Raw genomic sequence first — 14,928 nt, forward strand, 5'->3', positions numbered from 1 at the left:
GGCGGGGCGTTGCTTGCCGCACCGCGGGCGGGCGGAGCGTGGCGTGCCTATCGCTGTTCCTGCCTCAGCATGTCCGACTCCGGCGGCGGTGGGGGCGGCGGCCCCGGCGGCGAGGAAGGCGGCATGGAGGTGTCGGGCTCGGCGGTGCAGAATGTGGCCGATGTGTCGGTGCTGCAGAAGCACCTGCGAAAGCTGGTGCCGCTGCTGCTGGAGGACGGCGGCGAAGCCCCAGCGGTGCTGGAGGCAGCACTGGAGGAGAAGGGCGCCGTGGAGCATATGCGCAAGTTCCTCTCCGACCCTCAGGTCCACACGGTGCTGGTGGAGCGCTCCACCCTCAAAGGTGAGGCGAGAGCCGGGCGGGTGCCGCGCTGTCAAGATGGCGCCGCCTGTCTTGAGCCGCCGCCCTGCCGCGGAGCGGGAGGGGCGCGGGGGCTGCAGGGGTCCCCCCCTCAGGCGCGGCCCCAGTGCGGTTGGTGCTGTCCTGCCGCGCGGCGGCAGCGGCCTGGAGAGCCGGGTCGAGGCACTCCCGCCGCTCGTCGCGCGAGGACCGGCATCGGCGGGCGGGGCCCGAGCTGTCAGCCCCGCCGGGCCCGGCCTCGCCCGTTCTTTGTTCTCCATGCCTGGGGTTTGGGCTGAAGCTCCTCGAGGCAGATAAACGGCGGGGTCGTGGGCGCAGGTGCTTTGTGTGCTGCGGCTGTAGCCCGTCCTGCTGGGATAGACATCGAAAGTGCTTCGTCAGTGGGCTGTAGGCGCTTCTCGCTGAGAACGAAACCAAACCAGCCCTTGAGAAATAAAAACATCTCTTCCTCCCCCCCGGAAAAGCACAAACAGTCATCTCAGCCTGTAGAAAGCGTTATTCCATGGTACATTAGCGAGACTCCGGTTCATAAATCAGGATGTAGACCCTGCAGTGTCCTTGTTTAATTTGCAAAGGCTGGTGGCCATGGTGCTCTTGGAAACGTCATCAAATGATGCATTAAATGCTGTAGCAAAGTTGACACTCTCTTGGCTTGAAAAACATCTTTGTTATTTGAATGATTACACTGAGTCATTTATTTTGCAAATGACTTTCTTTTGTCAAGAAATCAATTTCTAAATAAACAAATTGTCACAGAATCCAGCTTAATGAACAATAATAGACTAAAACAAAGCTTCGTTAATAACACAGACTTTTACTGCTAAACAAGACTTACAATTTGTATATAGCTACACATCTGCTAGTGTGAGCTTGCAGAATTTTAGTACTAAACTTCTGGATTTCCGCTGCTATTACGCTGTTGATTCAGTCCCAGTAGATTTATGTCAAATTTTAATGTATTCACACTTCATAATACATTATTTAGCAGGACAGCAGCTGCAGTGTAAGATACTGGACATAGGCCCTGCAGTTGCTGCACACTGATAGAAACTTGTGATACACTTGAAGAAGATTCCTCCACTCCTTGTCTAGTCACTTTGAATCCAAAATGTTGCTTCAAATACCGTCTTTGTTTATCTTACACCTATTTCTACTTATTGATTATCCTCCTTTTCCTCCAAAGTTTGAGATTTTCAGCAGGAATAAGAGCAGAATTTTCTAGAGGGGAAAAAAAGAACAACAATCATTATAAATTCATGACACAGTGTTTACACCATTACCACAGTGGATGTTAATATAATATGCAGATGATTTCCGAATCTTTCTTGTCTGGCTCATGAGATTGATTATCCTTAGTCCGGGTTGGAAGTAATGAAAGAGTAGTGATCAGTTAGCTCTAGGCTTGTTGCATAGGTATTGTTACATATGTATGGTTAAAAACCAAATTGAGACATTTAGATGTTTCAGAAGCTAAATACTAATTTACTATGGGCAGAAGGCATTTCCATCAGTGTCTTCTGTTTTAATAGCGGTTGTTTAGGGAGAGTGGATTTCGTGATTCACAGCCAGTCTTCAGATTTAACAGATTCAGTACCTCTGACAGCATATGGAAATCTTATTTTCTCTAACACTGTTAAAAGCAATATTATTATTGAAACTTCTGTGTGGACTATTAGTCCACACAAAGTCCAGATAGTACTAAGTAAATTATTGATTACAAATACAATAAAACAAAAGCCATATTTCTGACTAATGAAAAACTGCTGTGTGGTATCATGACCTACACAGCCTGCCAACGGCTTTCATACAGGTTACTGTGCGGTGTTCTGTGACCTGGCTTCTAGTGTTAAGGATCACAAATGTGACACCCTAGGGTGTACCTCCCATGAATGGCCAAATAAAATCAGGGCAGGACGAGAGTCCACTGTAATGCTGTGTCAGGTCCATGCATGTCCCCCAACAGGGGAGTCACCTTCTGCACTAAAATGACTGCATTGCAGCACGACTGCCTGCGTTCCCAGGGATTACATCATCTGTGATATATTGGCTTTGGTAATGCCTGAGTACTTCCCATGGCTTGGGTTTCTGCTTTGTCAGGAGGTTTCTTTGTTCAGAGACTTGATTTCCAAATATCTTTCAAAGAAAAGGTTAAAAAAAACAACAAAGCAGCCTTTAAAAGAAAAAAGCAGCTGGTTTTTTCTGCTGTACTGAAGTGTAGTCGTTCCGTAGCATATCTCTACAAATAAATGTACATTTTGTATTGCAGAAGATTTCTCTTAGAATGCGATTTAGAATTTGATTGTCGTAATGCTTTATCATCTTTTATAGCAGCCTTTAAAGGCCAGTAGAGTTTTGTTGAAGAGCAGTGACCCCACTCTGAAACTGAGTGACATTGTAAAGCTGAATTTAACTTAATTTAGATAAATTGATGTAGAAATTAATGGTTAGAAAATAGTCTGGTAGAGAGAGTGTGGCAGATAACCTTAGAAATAAAATACTTCTTACATAGCATGTTTTTTGCAGAGGATGTGGGAGATGAAGGAGAAGAGGAAAAAGAGTTCATTTCTTACAGTATCAGCACTGACATTCATTATGGAATAAAATCAAACAGGTGAGTCAGTAAAGTAGATCTTGATATTTCTACCCTATGAATGCAAAGCCTTTACAAGCAGAACTACCTGCTTTACCTAGAAATTTACCTCCAGTTTGCCATGTGCTTTGTGCAGTGGTTTTATTCAGGCGGAGGAATAGCTTTTTAAGGTGGAGGCTCTGATAAAACAAAGGTGTGTCATGAGCCTGACAGGAATGGACTTAGGACTTCTAGTTCTGAGGTTAAAGAGACAGTCTTACTAAGCTGGTGTACATGCAAAAGTAGCATACACAGTAGTATGTTCATTAGGTTCAGTAATACTTGGTTATGTCTGACTCTTTACATATTTGTCACTTACCTTAATGCATCTTTGAGTGTGAAGCTTCCTAAGATGTAAGCCTCTTTAGTGTGCCCACACTGCTTACTGATACCTATGTTTGGCTGTTTACTGATTAAAGATGTAGTTATTAGAAGACTTGTGTTCAGGTCTTTTAGAAGAAAGATTATGTACAGTATAATGATGCAGGTTAGCATTTGACTCCTGTGACCTGAACTTGCAGTAGATTTAAGCTATTCTAACCATCACGTTAAGTTTCAAATGTTTCATTGGTAACTTTTCTCTGTTCTGCAGCCTGGCATTCATAAAGCGTACACCAGTGATTGATGCCGACAAGCCAGTGTCTTCCCAGCTGAGAGTCCTCACTCTCAGTGAAGATTCTCCATATGAAACATTACATTCTTTCATCAGCAATGCTGTTGCTCCCTTTTTCAAGTCCTATATCAGGGAATCTGGCAAAGCAGACAGGTAATTCAGTATAAATGCTGCATTTCTCTGCTAATGAATTAAAGTAGGTGTTTAATGAAAAAAAAAGTAACTGTTCAAGGCAAGTCATGTGAAGTTGTTTAAGCACACAGTTGTATCTGATGCTGTTGCTGACTCCAGGGAAATAGTTCATATGGCTTTAATGTGTGTCATTTATGTTTGGCCTCTTACATGGAAACATCTGTGCTTTTTCAGGGATGGAGATAAGATGGCTCCTTCAGTTGAGAAAAAGATTGCAGAACTTGAAATGGGCCTCTTGCATCTGCAGCAGAATATTGAAATTCCAGAGATTAGTCTGCCAATTCATGCAACTATTACTAATGTTGCCAAGCAGTGTTACGAACGTGGAGAAAAACCAAAGGTTACAGATTTTGGTGAGAAGGCTGAGGATCCATTATTCCTCAATCAGCTACAATCTGGAGTCAACCGTTGGATTAGAGAGATACAAAAGGTAAAAAAACACAGCCAAGCAACAGAACAGCACTCATCTTCACAGTAAATTGAGAGAAGTGGGTCTTGTTGGTTTGGCTTGTTATTTATGCAGGTGCATTCAGAACAGTTGCTCCAGTACTGTCCTGTAATCTCTTGTATGTCTGCCTTTTACTTTTCAAGAGAGCTCTGCTATTCTGCTGTTACTCAGAAATAGCATCTCAGATACTACTCTGGCTTTTTTTCTTCCATGGGCACATTAAATGCCTATTGCTTGTTGAACAGTGGTGCCTTTTTGTACTCCAGAGCATAAGACATTTGTTTTCTTTCCTGGCTCATCTGTCATTAACCAGAATACAAACAGAGATCAAGCTTTTTTACGCTATGCTGAAGATGCCACACGAGGTGCTAAAACCAGCTTCCAGGGCCACTGGAATTAAACTTTGACTCTTGTTGCACTGCAGTTCCTACACTTCTCAGAGAATGAGTGCCAAAATGTCTAAGGTTCAGTTATTAAAATGTAGGAGATATTACATGTTTCAACTACCTTTAGTAATCGAACAAGTTTTTACAGTTGACGCATATGAATTAAATGCTTCTCTCCTTCCCTTCTCTTTATCACTTTTAAGGTGACCAAACTAGATCGAGATCCTGCATCAGGCACTGCATTACAGGAGATAAGCTTCTGGTTAAATTTGGAACGGGCTCTGTATCGCATTCAGGAAAAACGTGAAAGTCCAGAAGTTCTTCTGACTCTGGATATCCTGAAACATGGCAAACGTTTTCATGCAACTGTGAGCTTCGATACAGACACAGGTAAAATGTCTGTTCAATAATTTTTTTTTTACAAATGTTCTACAGAAACTTGCTATTTTGGAACTTGAACGTTGTGGTACAAAGAACAATGCTGTTTAGAGTAACCTTGGTCTAGTTAAAGCTATAGATGTGATTAGTGAAATTAAAAGTTGTATTAAAGATATTTCCTGTTACATTTAGGTCTGAAACAGGCTCTGGAGACAGTGAATGACTATAATCCACTGATGAAAGACTTTCCACTGAATGACTTGCTGTCTGCTACTGAGTTGGACAAAATAAGGCAGGCTCTTGTTGCAATATTTACCCATTTGAGAAAAATCAGAAACACAAAATACCCAATCCAAAGGGCATTGCGTTTAGTGGAGGCTATTTCAAGAGATCTGAGCTCTCAGCTACTTAAAGTGTTGGGAACCAGAAAGCTGATGCATGTTGCCTATGAAGAGTTTGAAAAGGTATGTTACAGTTTTGTGATATAGAATATAGGGTATGGATATAGGGTATGGCTGTATTTTGCATTGAGTAGTGACTTTCAGCAAGAATTTCATTTGGGAGCTAAAGTCCATGTTGTAAAACTCTCTTCAGGTAATGGTTGCATGCTTTGAAGTATTCCAGACCTGGGATGATGAATATGAGAAGCTGCAAGTTCTGCTGAGAGATATTGTGAAAAGAAAAAGGGAGGAGAACTTGAAGATGGTTTGGCGTATCAATCCAGCTCATAGGAAACTTCAGGGTCGTCTTGATCAAATGAGGAAATTCAGGCGTCAGCATGAGCAGCTGAGGGCAGTTATTGTGAGAGTCTTGCGACCTCAGGTAATGTTCTTGGTTGTTATCAGACAGAAAATCTGTATGGTTTCTTCAAGAATGTTCACTGTTGCTTTAAAAAGTTAGCAACGCAAAGCTAATGTAACACTCAGTTTCACTATCTGCTTCCAAAACCAGTTTAGTTTTGAACCCTTTTTGATAGGTTTATCTTTTATTCTGACTTACATCACATACTACATGGCCATGCACCTGTTAACAAAAATAGCAAGTCCAGACATAGCAGAGATTAATAAGAGTGTAAATTCTTGAGCTTGTCTAATTCACAGTGGAAAATGAGATTATGCTGCACAGTAGTGGAAGTTTGTAAAGTCAGTGTTGCCCTGTTCATAATGGAGCTTAAATTTAAACATGACTGCAAGTTTGTTAAAGATTTGGTACTAATTTGTTCACCTGTTTGTAAACGAATAGGGTTTTTTTTCAGTGCTTGTTATAACAGACTTTGTGACTATTTATAGGTAAATTTTGAAGCACCCAACTCACTTAAATGTGATTCTAATGCAGGTGACGGCTGTTGCCCAACAAAATCAAGGAGAGGTACCTGAACCACAGGATATGAAAGTAGCAGAGGTCCTTTTTGATGCTGCAGATGCTAATGCAATTGAAGAAGTAAATCTTGCTTATGAGAATGTTAAGGAAGTAGATGGGTTAGATGTTTCAAAAGAAGGCACAGAAGCGTGGGAGGCAGCAATGAAACGGTATGATGAAAGAATTGATAGAGTTGAAACAAGAATAACTGCCCGTTTGAGAGACCAGCTTGGTACAGCGAAGAATGCCAATGAGATGTTCAGAATCTTCTCCAGGTTTAATGCCTTATTTGTCAGACCTCACATTCGCGGTGCCATTCGTGAATATCAAACGCAATTGATCCAGCGCGTAAAAGATGATATTGAGTCTCTTCATGACAAATTTAAAGTACAATACCCCCAGAGTCAAGCTTGTAAAATGAGTCACGTTCGTGACTTACCTCCTGTGTCTGGGTCTATAATTTGGGCAAAACAGATTGACAGACAGCTCACTGCTTACATGAAGCGTGTTGAGGATGTCCTTGGCAAAGGCTGGGAGAACCATGTAGAAGGTCAGAAGCTAAAGCAGGATGGAGATAGCTTTCGCATGAAGCTCAACACACAGGAGATCTTTGATGACTGGGCAAGAAAAGTTCAGCAGCGCAATCTTGGTGTGTCTGGTCGTATTTTCACCATTGAAAGCACTCGTGTTAGAGGTCGAAGTGGAAACGTCCTGAAACTGAAAGTGAATTTCCTCCCAGAAATAATTACACTTTCAAAAGAAGTCCGAAACCTGAAGTGGCTTGGTTTCCGTGTTCCCCTAGCAATTGTCAACAAAGCTCACCAAGCAAACCAGCTCTACCCATTTGCTATTTCTCTGATTGAAAGTGTCCGTACATATGAGCGAACATGTGAGAAAGTAGAAGAGCGTAATACTATCTCACTTCTGGTTGCTGGCTTGAAGAAGGAGGTGCAGGCTTTGATTGCAGAAGGAATCGCCCTCGTGTGGGAATCGTACAAACTTGATCCATATGTACAGCGCTTAGCTGAGACTGTCTTCAGTTTCCAAGAAAAGGTTTGTTTTATCTTGCAAATTCTGCAAAATTTTTACATTGATACTTCAGCAATGTGGTTAACCAAAAGGGGAATGGGATAGCTGATGTGCTATTCTATAGCTCTTTGTTTAAGTAGCTGATAGGGTTGTAACAACTCGGCCAGCTAAATGGCTCTTCTAGTACTACTAAAATTGATAGACAAACTGAATCCAAATAAAGAGAAGTGACTAACCATTACTGCACAATATTGCTGCCTCTATCTAACTGTCAAACTAAACATCCCATTTTTCCTAAACCATTTTAGGTGGATGATCTGCTCATTATTGAAGAGAAAATAGACTTGGAAGTGAGATCATTGGAAACATGCATGTATGATCACAGGACTTTCTCTGAAATCTTGAACAGGGTTCAGAAAGCTGTGGATGACTTAAATCTTCATTCATACTCAAATTTGCCAATCTGGGTCAATAAGTTGGATATAGAGGTAGGTTTGAGATAAGGAGTTAGTATGTATTTAGAGAAAAAACATTTTCATTGGGTACAAACCTTTTTTTATTATATTCCTCATGGTCATCCAAGGAAAATTCTGTCAGTTCGCTGAAAATTTTGTGTGCATTTTGTATGCAGAAGGTGCAAGGCCTGTTTATTTTCTGCTGTTGACTTTTGGGATCGACTGGTTCAAGGGGAGTTTTGTCGTTTGAAGACAAAAAGTTTGATACAGCTTGACTGCCTAGAAGCTGCCGGTGAGCAAGCAGGTCGCCAGCTTTTTTTTTTTTCTTTTAAAGGGTGGTGAAAAATTTCTGTGCTGGTAGCAGGACCCACTGCCTTTGTATTATTTGGTTCTGCTGCTGAGTAAAGTTTTAGGTTTCAGCTAACTTCAGAGCAGTTAAAATTGTTAAATTCCTTTGAAGTCCATGAGGACAGGAGAAGCTTTAAACTTTTATTCAATAAAAATTTACCAAAACTCCTAAACTTCTTTAGTGACTTAGTAAAGGAGCACTTGGTTCTTTGAGGTACCATAGTATGTGTGGTGTCGGAATATATCGGTAGTGGGGATCTTTATGCAGTGAATATACAGCTGTTTCCTCCAGTGTGTCTTATGTCCTTTAGATTGAAAGAATCCTGGGTGTTCGTTTGCAAGCAGGACTGAGGGCCTGGACACAAGTTCTTCTTGGACAAGCAGATGACAAAGCAGAAGTTGACATGGATACAGATGCTCCTCAAGTGAGCCATAAGCCTGGTGGTGAACCCAAGATCAAAGTAAGTTTTGCTGTTGAAGTTTTCTGCTGATTTTTTTTTTTTTTTTTAACCTTATTGTCAGTTAGTCCAAGAATTATATCTGAGGCTTATATGAGAGACAGATATTTTTTCTGCATCTGTTTTTAGAGGAATACTTGCCTCCCCTTTAACTGCAAGTTGATTTTTCAGCAGTGTTTGCTGCTTCTTGAAGTCCAGAATTCTTGTCTATATGTAGGAGTATCTGTCAGTAAAACTTGTGTTTACTGTTTCTGCAGAACATCGTACATGAACTAAGAATAACCAACCAGGTGATATACTTGAATCCACCAATTGAAGAGTGTAGGTACAAACTTTATCAAGAAATGTTTTTTTGGAAGACGGTAATCCTGTCTCTACCAAGAATTCAGAGTCAGAGATACCAGGTAAGTGTAAGGAAGCTGTATATAAATCTAAGCAAGTATTTTCACTTTACAGTTAGTTGTGCTTGGTATCTTAATGTGTTGCTCTAGGAGTGAACCTGAGTGCTCTAGAAATTCACATATATCACACGTATAATTGTGATTCTTAGGTTGGAGTGCATTATGAGCTCTCTGAGGAAGAGAAATTCTATCGTAATGCATTGACAAGGATGCCTGATGGCCCTGCGGCTCTAGAGGAGACATACTCTGCTATCATGGGAATTGTGACTGAAGTGGAGCAGTATGTCAAGGTAGGAGGCTGACACCACATAATGCTACAGCTAAAATGAAAGTGGACCCTTCTCTGTTTTCCTGAGGGTTGGGGACACACACATCTTTTGGAATGTGCTGGAGAAGTTCTGAACATTGTGAAATACCTCAATCAGGTTTGGCTGCAGTACCAGTGTCTGTGGGATATGCAGGCTGAAAACATATACAACCGTCTTGGAGAAGACCTGAATAAGTGGCAAGCCCTTTTAGTTCAGATAAGAAAGGCAAGAGGAACATTTGACAATGCAGAAACCAGAAAGGAATTTGGACCTGTTGTCATAGACTATGGCAAGGTAAGAAATTGCAGTTGATCTGTGTTATAAATGGATTCAATTTCAGATTGACTGTATAGCAGAAAATAGCAAGGCTGACACATTACGATTATGTGACTTTATTCGATCATAGGTACAATCAAAGGTGAACTTGAAGTATGACTCCTGGCACAAGGAAGTGCTCAGCAAATTTGGCCAAATGCTTGGCCAGAATATGACAGAGTTTCATTCACAAATTTCTAAGGTAAGACAAGTCCAAAGTCCAGTTTTTCACTTTCAAGTCAACTGTTCTAGACTTCTGAAGTACTGATTTGTGCCCCAAACAGTCCCGTCAAGAACTGGAGCAGCATTCAGTGGACACTGCCAGCACATCAGATGCAGTGACTTTTATCACATACGTGCAGTCCTTGAAACGTAAAATCAAGCAGTTTGAAAAGCAAGTTGAGGTATGTTGTTTTGGTAATGATACTTTCTTCTGTAAATGTCAGGCTTAGCTCTAAAAATATAGCTTCATAATATTCAAGTTCTTAACAGATGTGAGCTTCACAACTTGTGAATTCTGTAATGAGCACTTGTTAAAATACAGTGAGTATTTAGCCTTGCAACTTAAACTTAGTTTTGTCTTTTTAACTTACAACCACTGTCTCTTGTAGCTTTATCGCAATGGTCAGCGCTTGCTTGAGAAACAAAGGTTCCAGTTTCCGTCCTCTTGGCTGTACATTGACAACATTGAAGGAGAATGGGGTGCCTTTAATGACATTATGCGTAGAAAGGATTCTGCCATTCAACAACAAGTAGCAAATTTGCAGATGAAAATAGTTCAAGAGGATCGTGCAGTGGAGAGCCGAACAACTGACTTGCTAACAGACTGGGAGAAAACAAAGCCTGTAACAGTAAGTCATGATTAATACTCATTCAGCAAATGTGGTAGATTCTTTGTATTCAGTAAGAAGCAGGCAGTTTATTTATATGCTTTTTTTGTAGGTTTTCATTTTAGATGATGGTAAAAGTCTGTTTGAGGGCTCTATAATAACTTGGCAATATGTTGATGGAGGGAGGAGTGGCATAAGGAAATTTGCTCTTAAAACACAGGCCTCTATTAGGTGCAAAAACCTAGGCAGCTCAAGTGACTAACAAGCTTTTGCTGAAACAAGGGCTGTGTCAGAGGCATGCATGTAGGGGTATTTAGAAGCAAGCTGCTTTTTTTTTTCCCTTTCTTCCCAAAGTGCTATTTAGGAAAGCCAAAAACTGCATGTAAAAGTGGTATGAGACTTAAACTCTGCGTCAGTATGTAATCTTATTGTCAGCAAACTGGAAATGGGAAAATACTGAGACAAACAAACATTTAGTATTTACTTACTGCTTTTACCTTGGCTTCAACTTGGTTGTAGGATTTTCGGGTTAATGTATCCCATGCAACCTTTAGGGTAACCTGCGTCCAGAAGAGGCTCTTCAAGCTCTTACCATTTATGAAGGAAAGTTCAGTAGGCTGAAGGATGATCGTGAGAAGTGTGCAAAGGCCAAGGAAGCTCTGGAACTAACAGATACAGGACTACTCAGTGGCAGTGAAGAGCGTGTCCAGGTACAACCTGCTCAAACAATATTTTGTCCATTTGAGATAAAACCATTTCATTTCCATCTCTTTCTTCCTTAAGAGAGTGACTTGTAACCAGCAGTGTACTAGTGTCAAGACACAACCTCCACACTTCTTCATTTCTTGCCTTAAAAGATTGTGATCTCTTCCTTGCCTGTCTTATTCTTGTGAAGCTAGTATGGGGCCTGAGGTGCAAATATCTCATGGGTCACTTGCTATTGCATTTCTTGACAATATGAATTGGAAAGCTATCTGAAGGTTTTTTTACATGTTCAAGTATTCTGTTTAACTTCCCCACACTCATGACTTTGAAGAAATTAGGAATAACTGCTGATGTTTGATATACTTTTTATTATAGGTTGCCCTTGAAGAGTTGCAGGATCTCAAAGGTGTCTGGTCTGAACTCTCTAAGGTCTGGGAACAGATTGATCAAATGAAAGAACAGCCCTGGGTTTCAGTACAGCCTCGCAAGGTACTTCTGTATACATAAACAACATCATTGCAAGTATATGCAATTTAGGAATTGGACCTCTTAAAATGGACAAGCTCAATTGTCACATTCCAGATTGTATTTAGTGTTTAGGTACCTTTTTCAGTATGTTTTTAGCTTATTTCTTATGCTAAGCTAATAAAATAAACTAATTCACAGGGTTTGTCACAACTTCAGTAATTTTGATGGGGATTTATGTAATTCCAGTAGTTTTGAAGTTGAGATTGAACTGCATCGACAGAGGAGAAACTGCTGTTTTTTAAGTAGGCTGTTGGACCTTATTATGGAAACTTCATTATATGGTTGAAAGAACAGCATCAGTTTTGGTTCAGTATTCAGGAGGTAGACAGCAGTAGAACACTAAGGCATAAACTGCCTATGACAATATCATGTCATACTATGCAAATATGTCTAATGCTAAAAGAGCTGCACTGCTGTACTGCCAGTACCTCATTAGTAAGAGGTTTTTGTAAAAATACGCTGCTTGAAACTTGTACAACTGTGTATGCAGCACTTGCAGAAGATTTCGTTGCTTTTATGTTACTGACAGCTTCGACAAAACTTAGATGCTCTGCTGAACCAACTGAAAAACTTCCCTGCCCGCTTGCGACAATATGCCTCCTATGAGTATGTCCAGAGACTCCTGAAGGGCTACATGAAGGTAACTTATGCTCATTTCTAAAATGCATGGGTTCAAGGGTTTTATAGTTCAAGGATGTAACTTGCTTTCTTGTCTTCTGTAGATAAACATGTTAGTTATTGAACTGAAATCTGAGGCACTTAAAGATCGTCACTGGAAACAGCTGATGAAAAGGCTTCATGTCAACTGGGTTGTCTCAGAATTGACCCTGGGTCAGATCTGGGATGTCGATTTACAAAGAAATGAAGCAATCGTCAAAGATGTGCTGCTGGTGGCTCAGGGAGAGATGGCTTTGGAAGAGTTCTTGAAACAGGCTAGTATCAACTGGCATGTATGCATGCTATAGCAAATCAAAGGCTTGCTGTATGGTGGCTGACACTTGTGTATTAAACTTAATCATTCTAAGCTGTTGATAAAAGTGCTGAGATTCCATGAGTGCTCTGTTTTGGGGAACAGAGTAAAGCTATGTAAGCTTCTGATGAAACCTGCATCATTTGGGAAATGCAGTTCTCGATAATGACTGCAGACACTCTGCCTGGTTTGTTTTATCTAAATACATCATATTTTCAATATTTCTATCAAAAAAACAGGGTAAAAAAAGTAAAATATGATTAATAAGTTTCTCCTTTGTAATATGTTGGAGCAGAAATTGATGTCATATCTTAAACATTTTTTTTCTTCAGATAAGAGAAGTGTGGAACACTTATGAATTGGACTTGGTTAATTACCAGAACAAATGTCGTTTGATTCGTGGATGGGATGACCTTTTCAACAAAGTGAAAGAGCACATTAACAGTGTGTCTGCTATGAAGCTGTCGCCATACTACAAGGTAAATAGAGAACAGGGCTTGAAGAGCCTTCATTTAATTCTGCCTTCACCTCTTGTTCAGTTTATGTATTTGTTGTCAGGGGCTGATTAAGCTGACAGGTAATTGCACATGCATATTCTGTAATTCTCAAGCAACTGTTCCTGTTAATAACAAGTGGCAGTCAAACTCCTGATACTGTTAAAATGAGTTTTAATGCAGCATTTAAACTTCAGGTGTTTGAGGAAGACGCCCTTAGCTGGGAAGATAAGCTCAACCGGATCATGGCACTCTTTGATGTCTGGATAGATGTCCAAAGGCGATGGGTCTACCTGGAGGGTATCTTCACTGGTAGTGCAGACATCAAGCACTTGCTCCCTGTGGAGACCCAGCGGTTCCAGAGGTAACTTTTTAATTGCTTTGTTCTTTTCTTGCCTCCCTTGGGGCACGGGGTGGACAGGCCTGCAAAATCATTATTTCACTGTAGCACTCTCTAAGTTGATAAACTGTATTCTGTACTAACTGGTCCATATGAAATATATATATCTCATATACATGTGTGTGTGTAGATAGATAGATAGATAGATAGATAGATAGATAGATAGATAGATAGATGATAGATAGATATGAGAAATGAAGATACTTCTCTGGTCCAGGTGGATTACAGCCCTGTTGTATACATTAAGTTCATCAAACAGATACAGCAAAAGTTGCACGTAGACAACTATGACAGAAAAAGGTTTGTAATAAACAGGCTGATGTACAGTTTTTAGAAGATGATAGGAATTCAGTCAGGTTTTCTTGCTAGTTCTGGTCAGCTGCTTCTGGGATTTTTCTTGCAAGCAGGTTGATTTCTTTTGCTGCAGCCTTCAATCTTACCCTTCAAATATCATTTTTTTGCTCTGCTTTAAGTTGCCCTGGTCATCCTTATTCATTCTATACACTTCCAGTCAGATCAGAGAATCATATTTGTGCATCTCTTCAGGAAATGGAGAACAAGTAGACCTTCAGCAGTTGAATCAGTAACTTGAACATTGGAAAGAAGTTAGGTCATGTTGTTGTGTAGGTAGATGAAGAGCTATTTTGGGACTTTAGCCTTGTGTTCCCTAGGACTGCTGCGGAACTTAGAGAGGCAGTGGTCATTTAGAAACTGATAACTGCGGTGTTCTGCAGGCTGTGATTACTGAGTTTTCTGTAATGTACTGTGTTATTTTACTTTCAGCATCAGCACTGAATTTTTGGCACTCATGAAAAAGGTGTCTAAATCTCCACTTGTGATGGATGTTCTTAACATCCAAGGTGTGCAGAGGTCATTAGAGAGACTGGCAGACTTGCTTGGGAAGATACAGAAGGCACTGGGAGAATACTTGGAAAGGGAGCGGTCCTCTTTTCCTCGGTATGAAGTTGACTTCGGTTGACTCTTGAAGTGATTTGATGTTTCTGTGCAGGAATTGGTGTACTGTTCTGTAAAGCCTCTGTAAATTTTTGTTTTGCGTGTACGTAAGATGTTATGACTATTTAAATCTGTGTTGTCTCAATACAGAATTTAGTTACAGCTGCTTCTCAGGAAGCTGAATTCAAACTTCCCTTACTTGTTTCTTGCAGGATTCAGGTGTCGCTTAAGGAGCCATTGCAGCTGTTTTCTGTAAACCTACAGGTTCCATTTTGAACAGCCTAATTTTGGCATTTGATTGAAGGAACAGTGTCTTTACTACCACAATCTGTTATTTAAGTCATTGGTTCTGACCTACCTATAGTCCTTA

The 14,928-nt window shown here is 40.6% G+C and overlaps 1 protein-coding gene across 1 annotated transcript in view; it reads left to right on the forward strand.

Moving 5' to 3' along the window:
• DYNC1H1 (dynein cytoplasmic 1 heavy chain 1) overlaps positions 1 to 14,928 on the forward strand; it is a 48,074-nt gene continuing 33,146 nt past the window's right edge. The window contains exons 1-23 of the mRNA XM_062627905.1: positions 1 to 340; positions 2,882 to 2,969; positions 3,580 to 3,753; positions 3,967 to 4,222; positions 4,830 to 5,016; positions 5,197 to 5,468; positions 5,599 to 5,826; positions 6,340 to 7,416; positions 7,701 to 7,880; positions 8,507 to 8,656; positions 8,911 to 9,057; positions 9,204 to 9,344; positions 9,480 to 9,656; positions 9,769 to 9,879; positions 9,962 to 10,081; positions 10,289 to 10,528; positions 11,062 to 11,217; positions 11,588 to 11,701; positions 12,270 to 12,380; positions 12,463 to 12,672; positions 13,043 to 13,189; positions 13,402 to 13,568; positions 14,388 to 14,561. Of these exons, the coding sequence (XP_062483889.1) occupies positions 70 to 340; positions 2,882 to 2,969; positions 3,580 to 3,753; positions 3,967 to 4,222; positions 4,830 to 5,016; positions 5,197 to 5,468; positions 5,599 to 5,826; positions 6,340 to 7,416; positions 7,701 to 7,880; positions 8,507 to 8,656; positions 8,911 to 9,057; positions 9,204 to 9,344; positions 9,480 to 9,656; positions 9,769 to 9,879; positions 9,962 to 10,081; positions 10,289 to 10,528; positions 11,062 to 11,217; positions 11,588 to 11,701; positions 12,270 to 12,380; positions 12,463 to 12,672; positions 13,043 to 13,189; positions 13,402 to 13,568; positions 14,388 to 14,561 (4,898 nt within the window). The 5' untranslated portion in view covers positions 1 to 69. The remainder of the gene's footprint in view (positions 341 to 2,881; positions 2,970 to 3,579; positions 3,754 to 3,966; positions 4,223 to 4,829; positions 5,017 to 5,196; positions 5,469 to 5,598; positions 5,827 to 6,339; positions 7,417 to 7,700; positions 7,881 to 8,506; positions 8,657 to 8,910; positions 9,058 to 9,203; positions 9,345 to 9,479; positions 9,657 to 9,768; positions 9,880 to 9,961; positions 10,082 to 10,288; positions 10,529 to 11,061; positions 11,218 to 11,587; positions 11,702 to 12,269; positions 12,381 to 12,462; positions 12,673 to 13,042; positions 13,190 to 13,401; positions 13,569 to 14,387; positions 14,562 to 14,928) is intronic.

Source organism: Pezoporus occidentalis, unplaced genomic scaffold, assembly GCF_034315485.1.
Source record: "Pezoporus occidentalis ecotype Australia unplaced genomic scaffold, CSIRO_AGI_Poc_V1 ctg31, whole genome shotgun sequence".
Taxonomy (NCBI): Eukaryota; Metazoa; Chordata; class Aves; order Psittaciformes; family Psittacidae; genus Pezoporus; species Pezoporus occidentalis.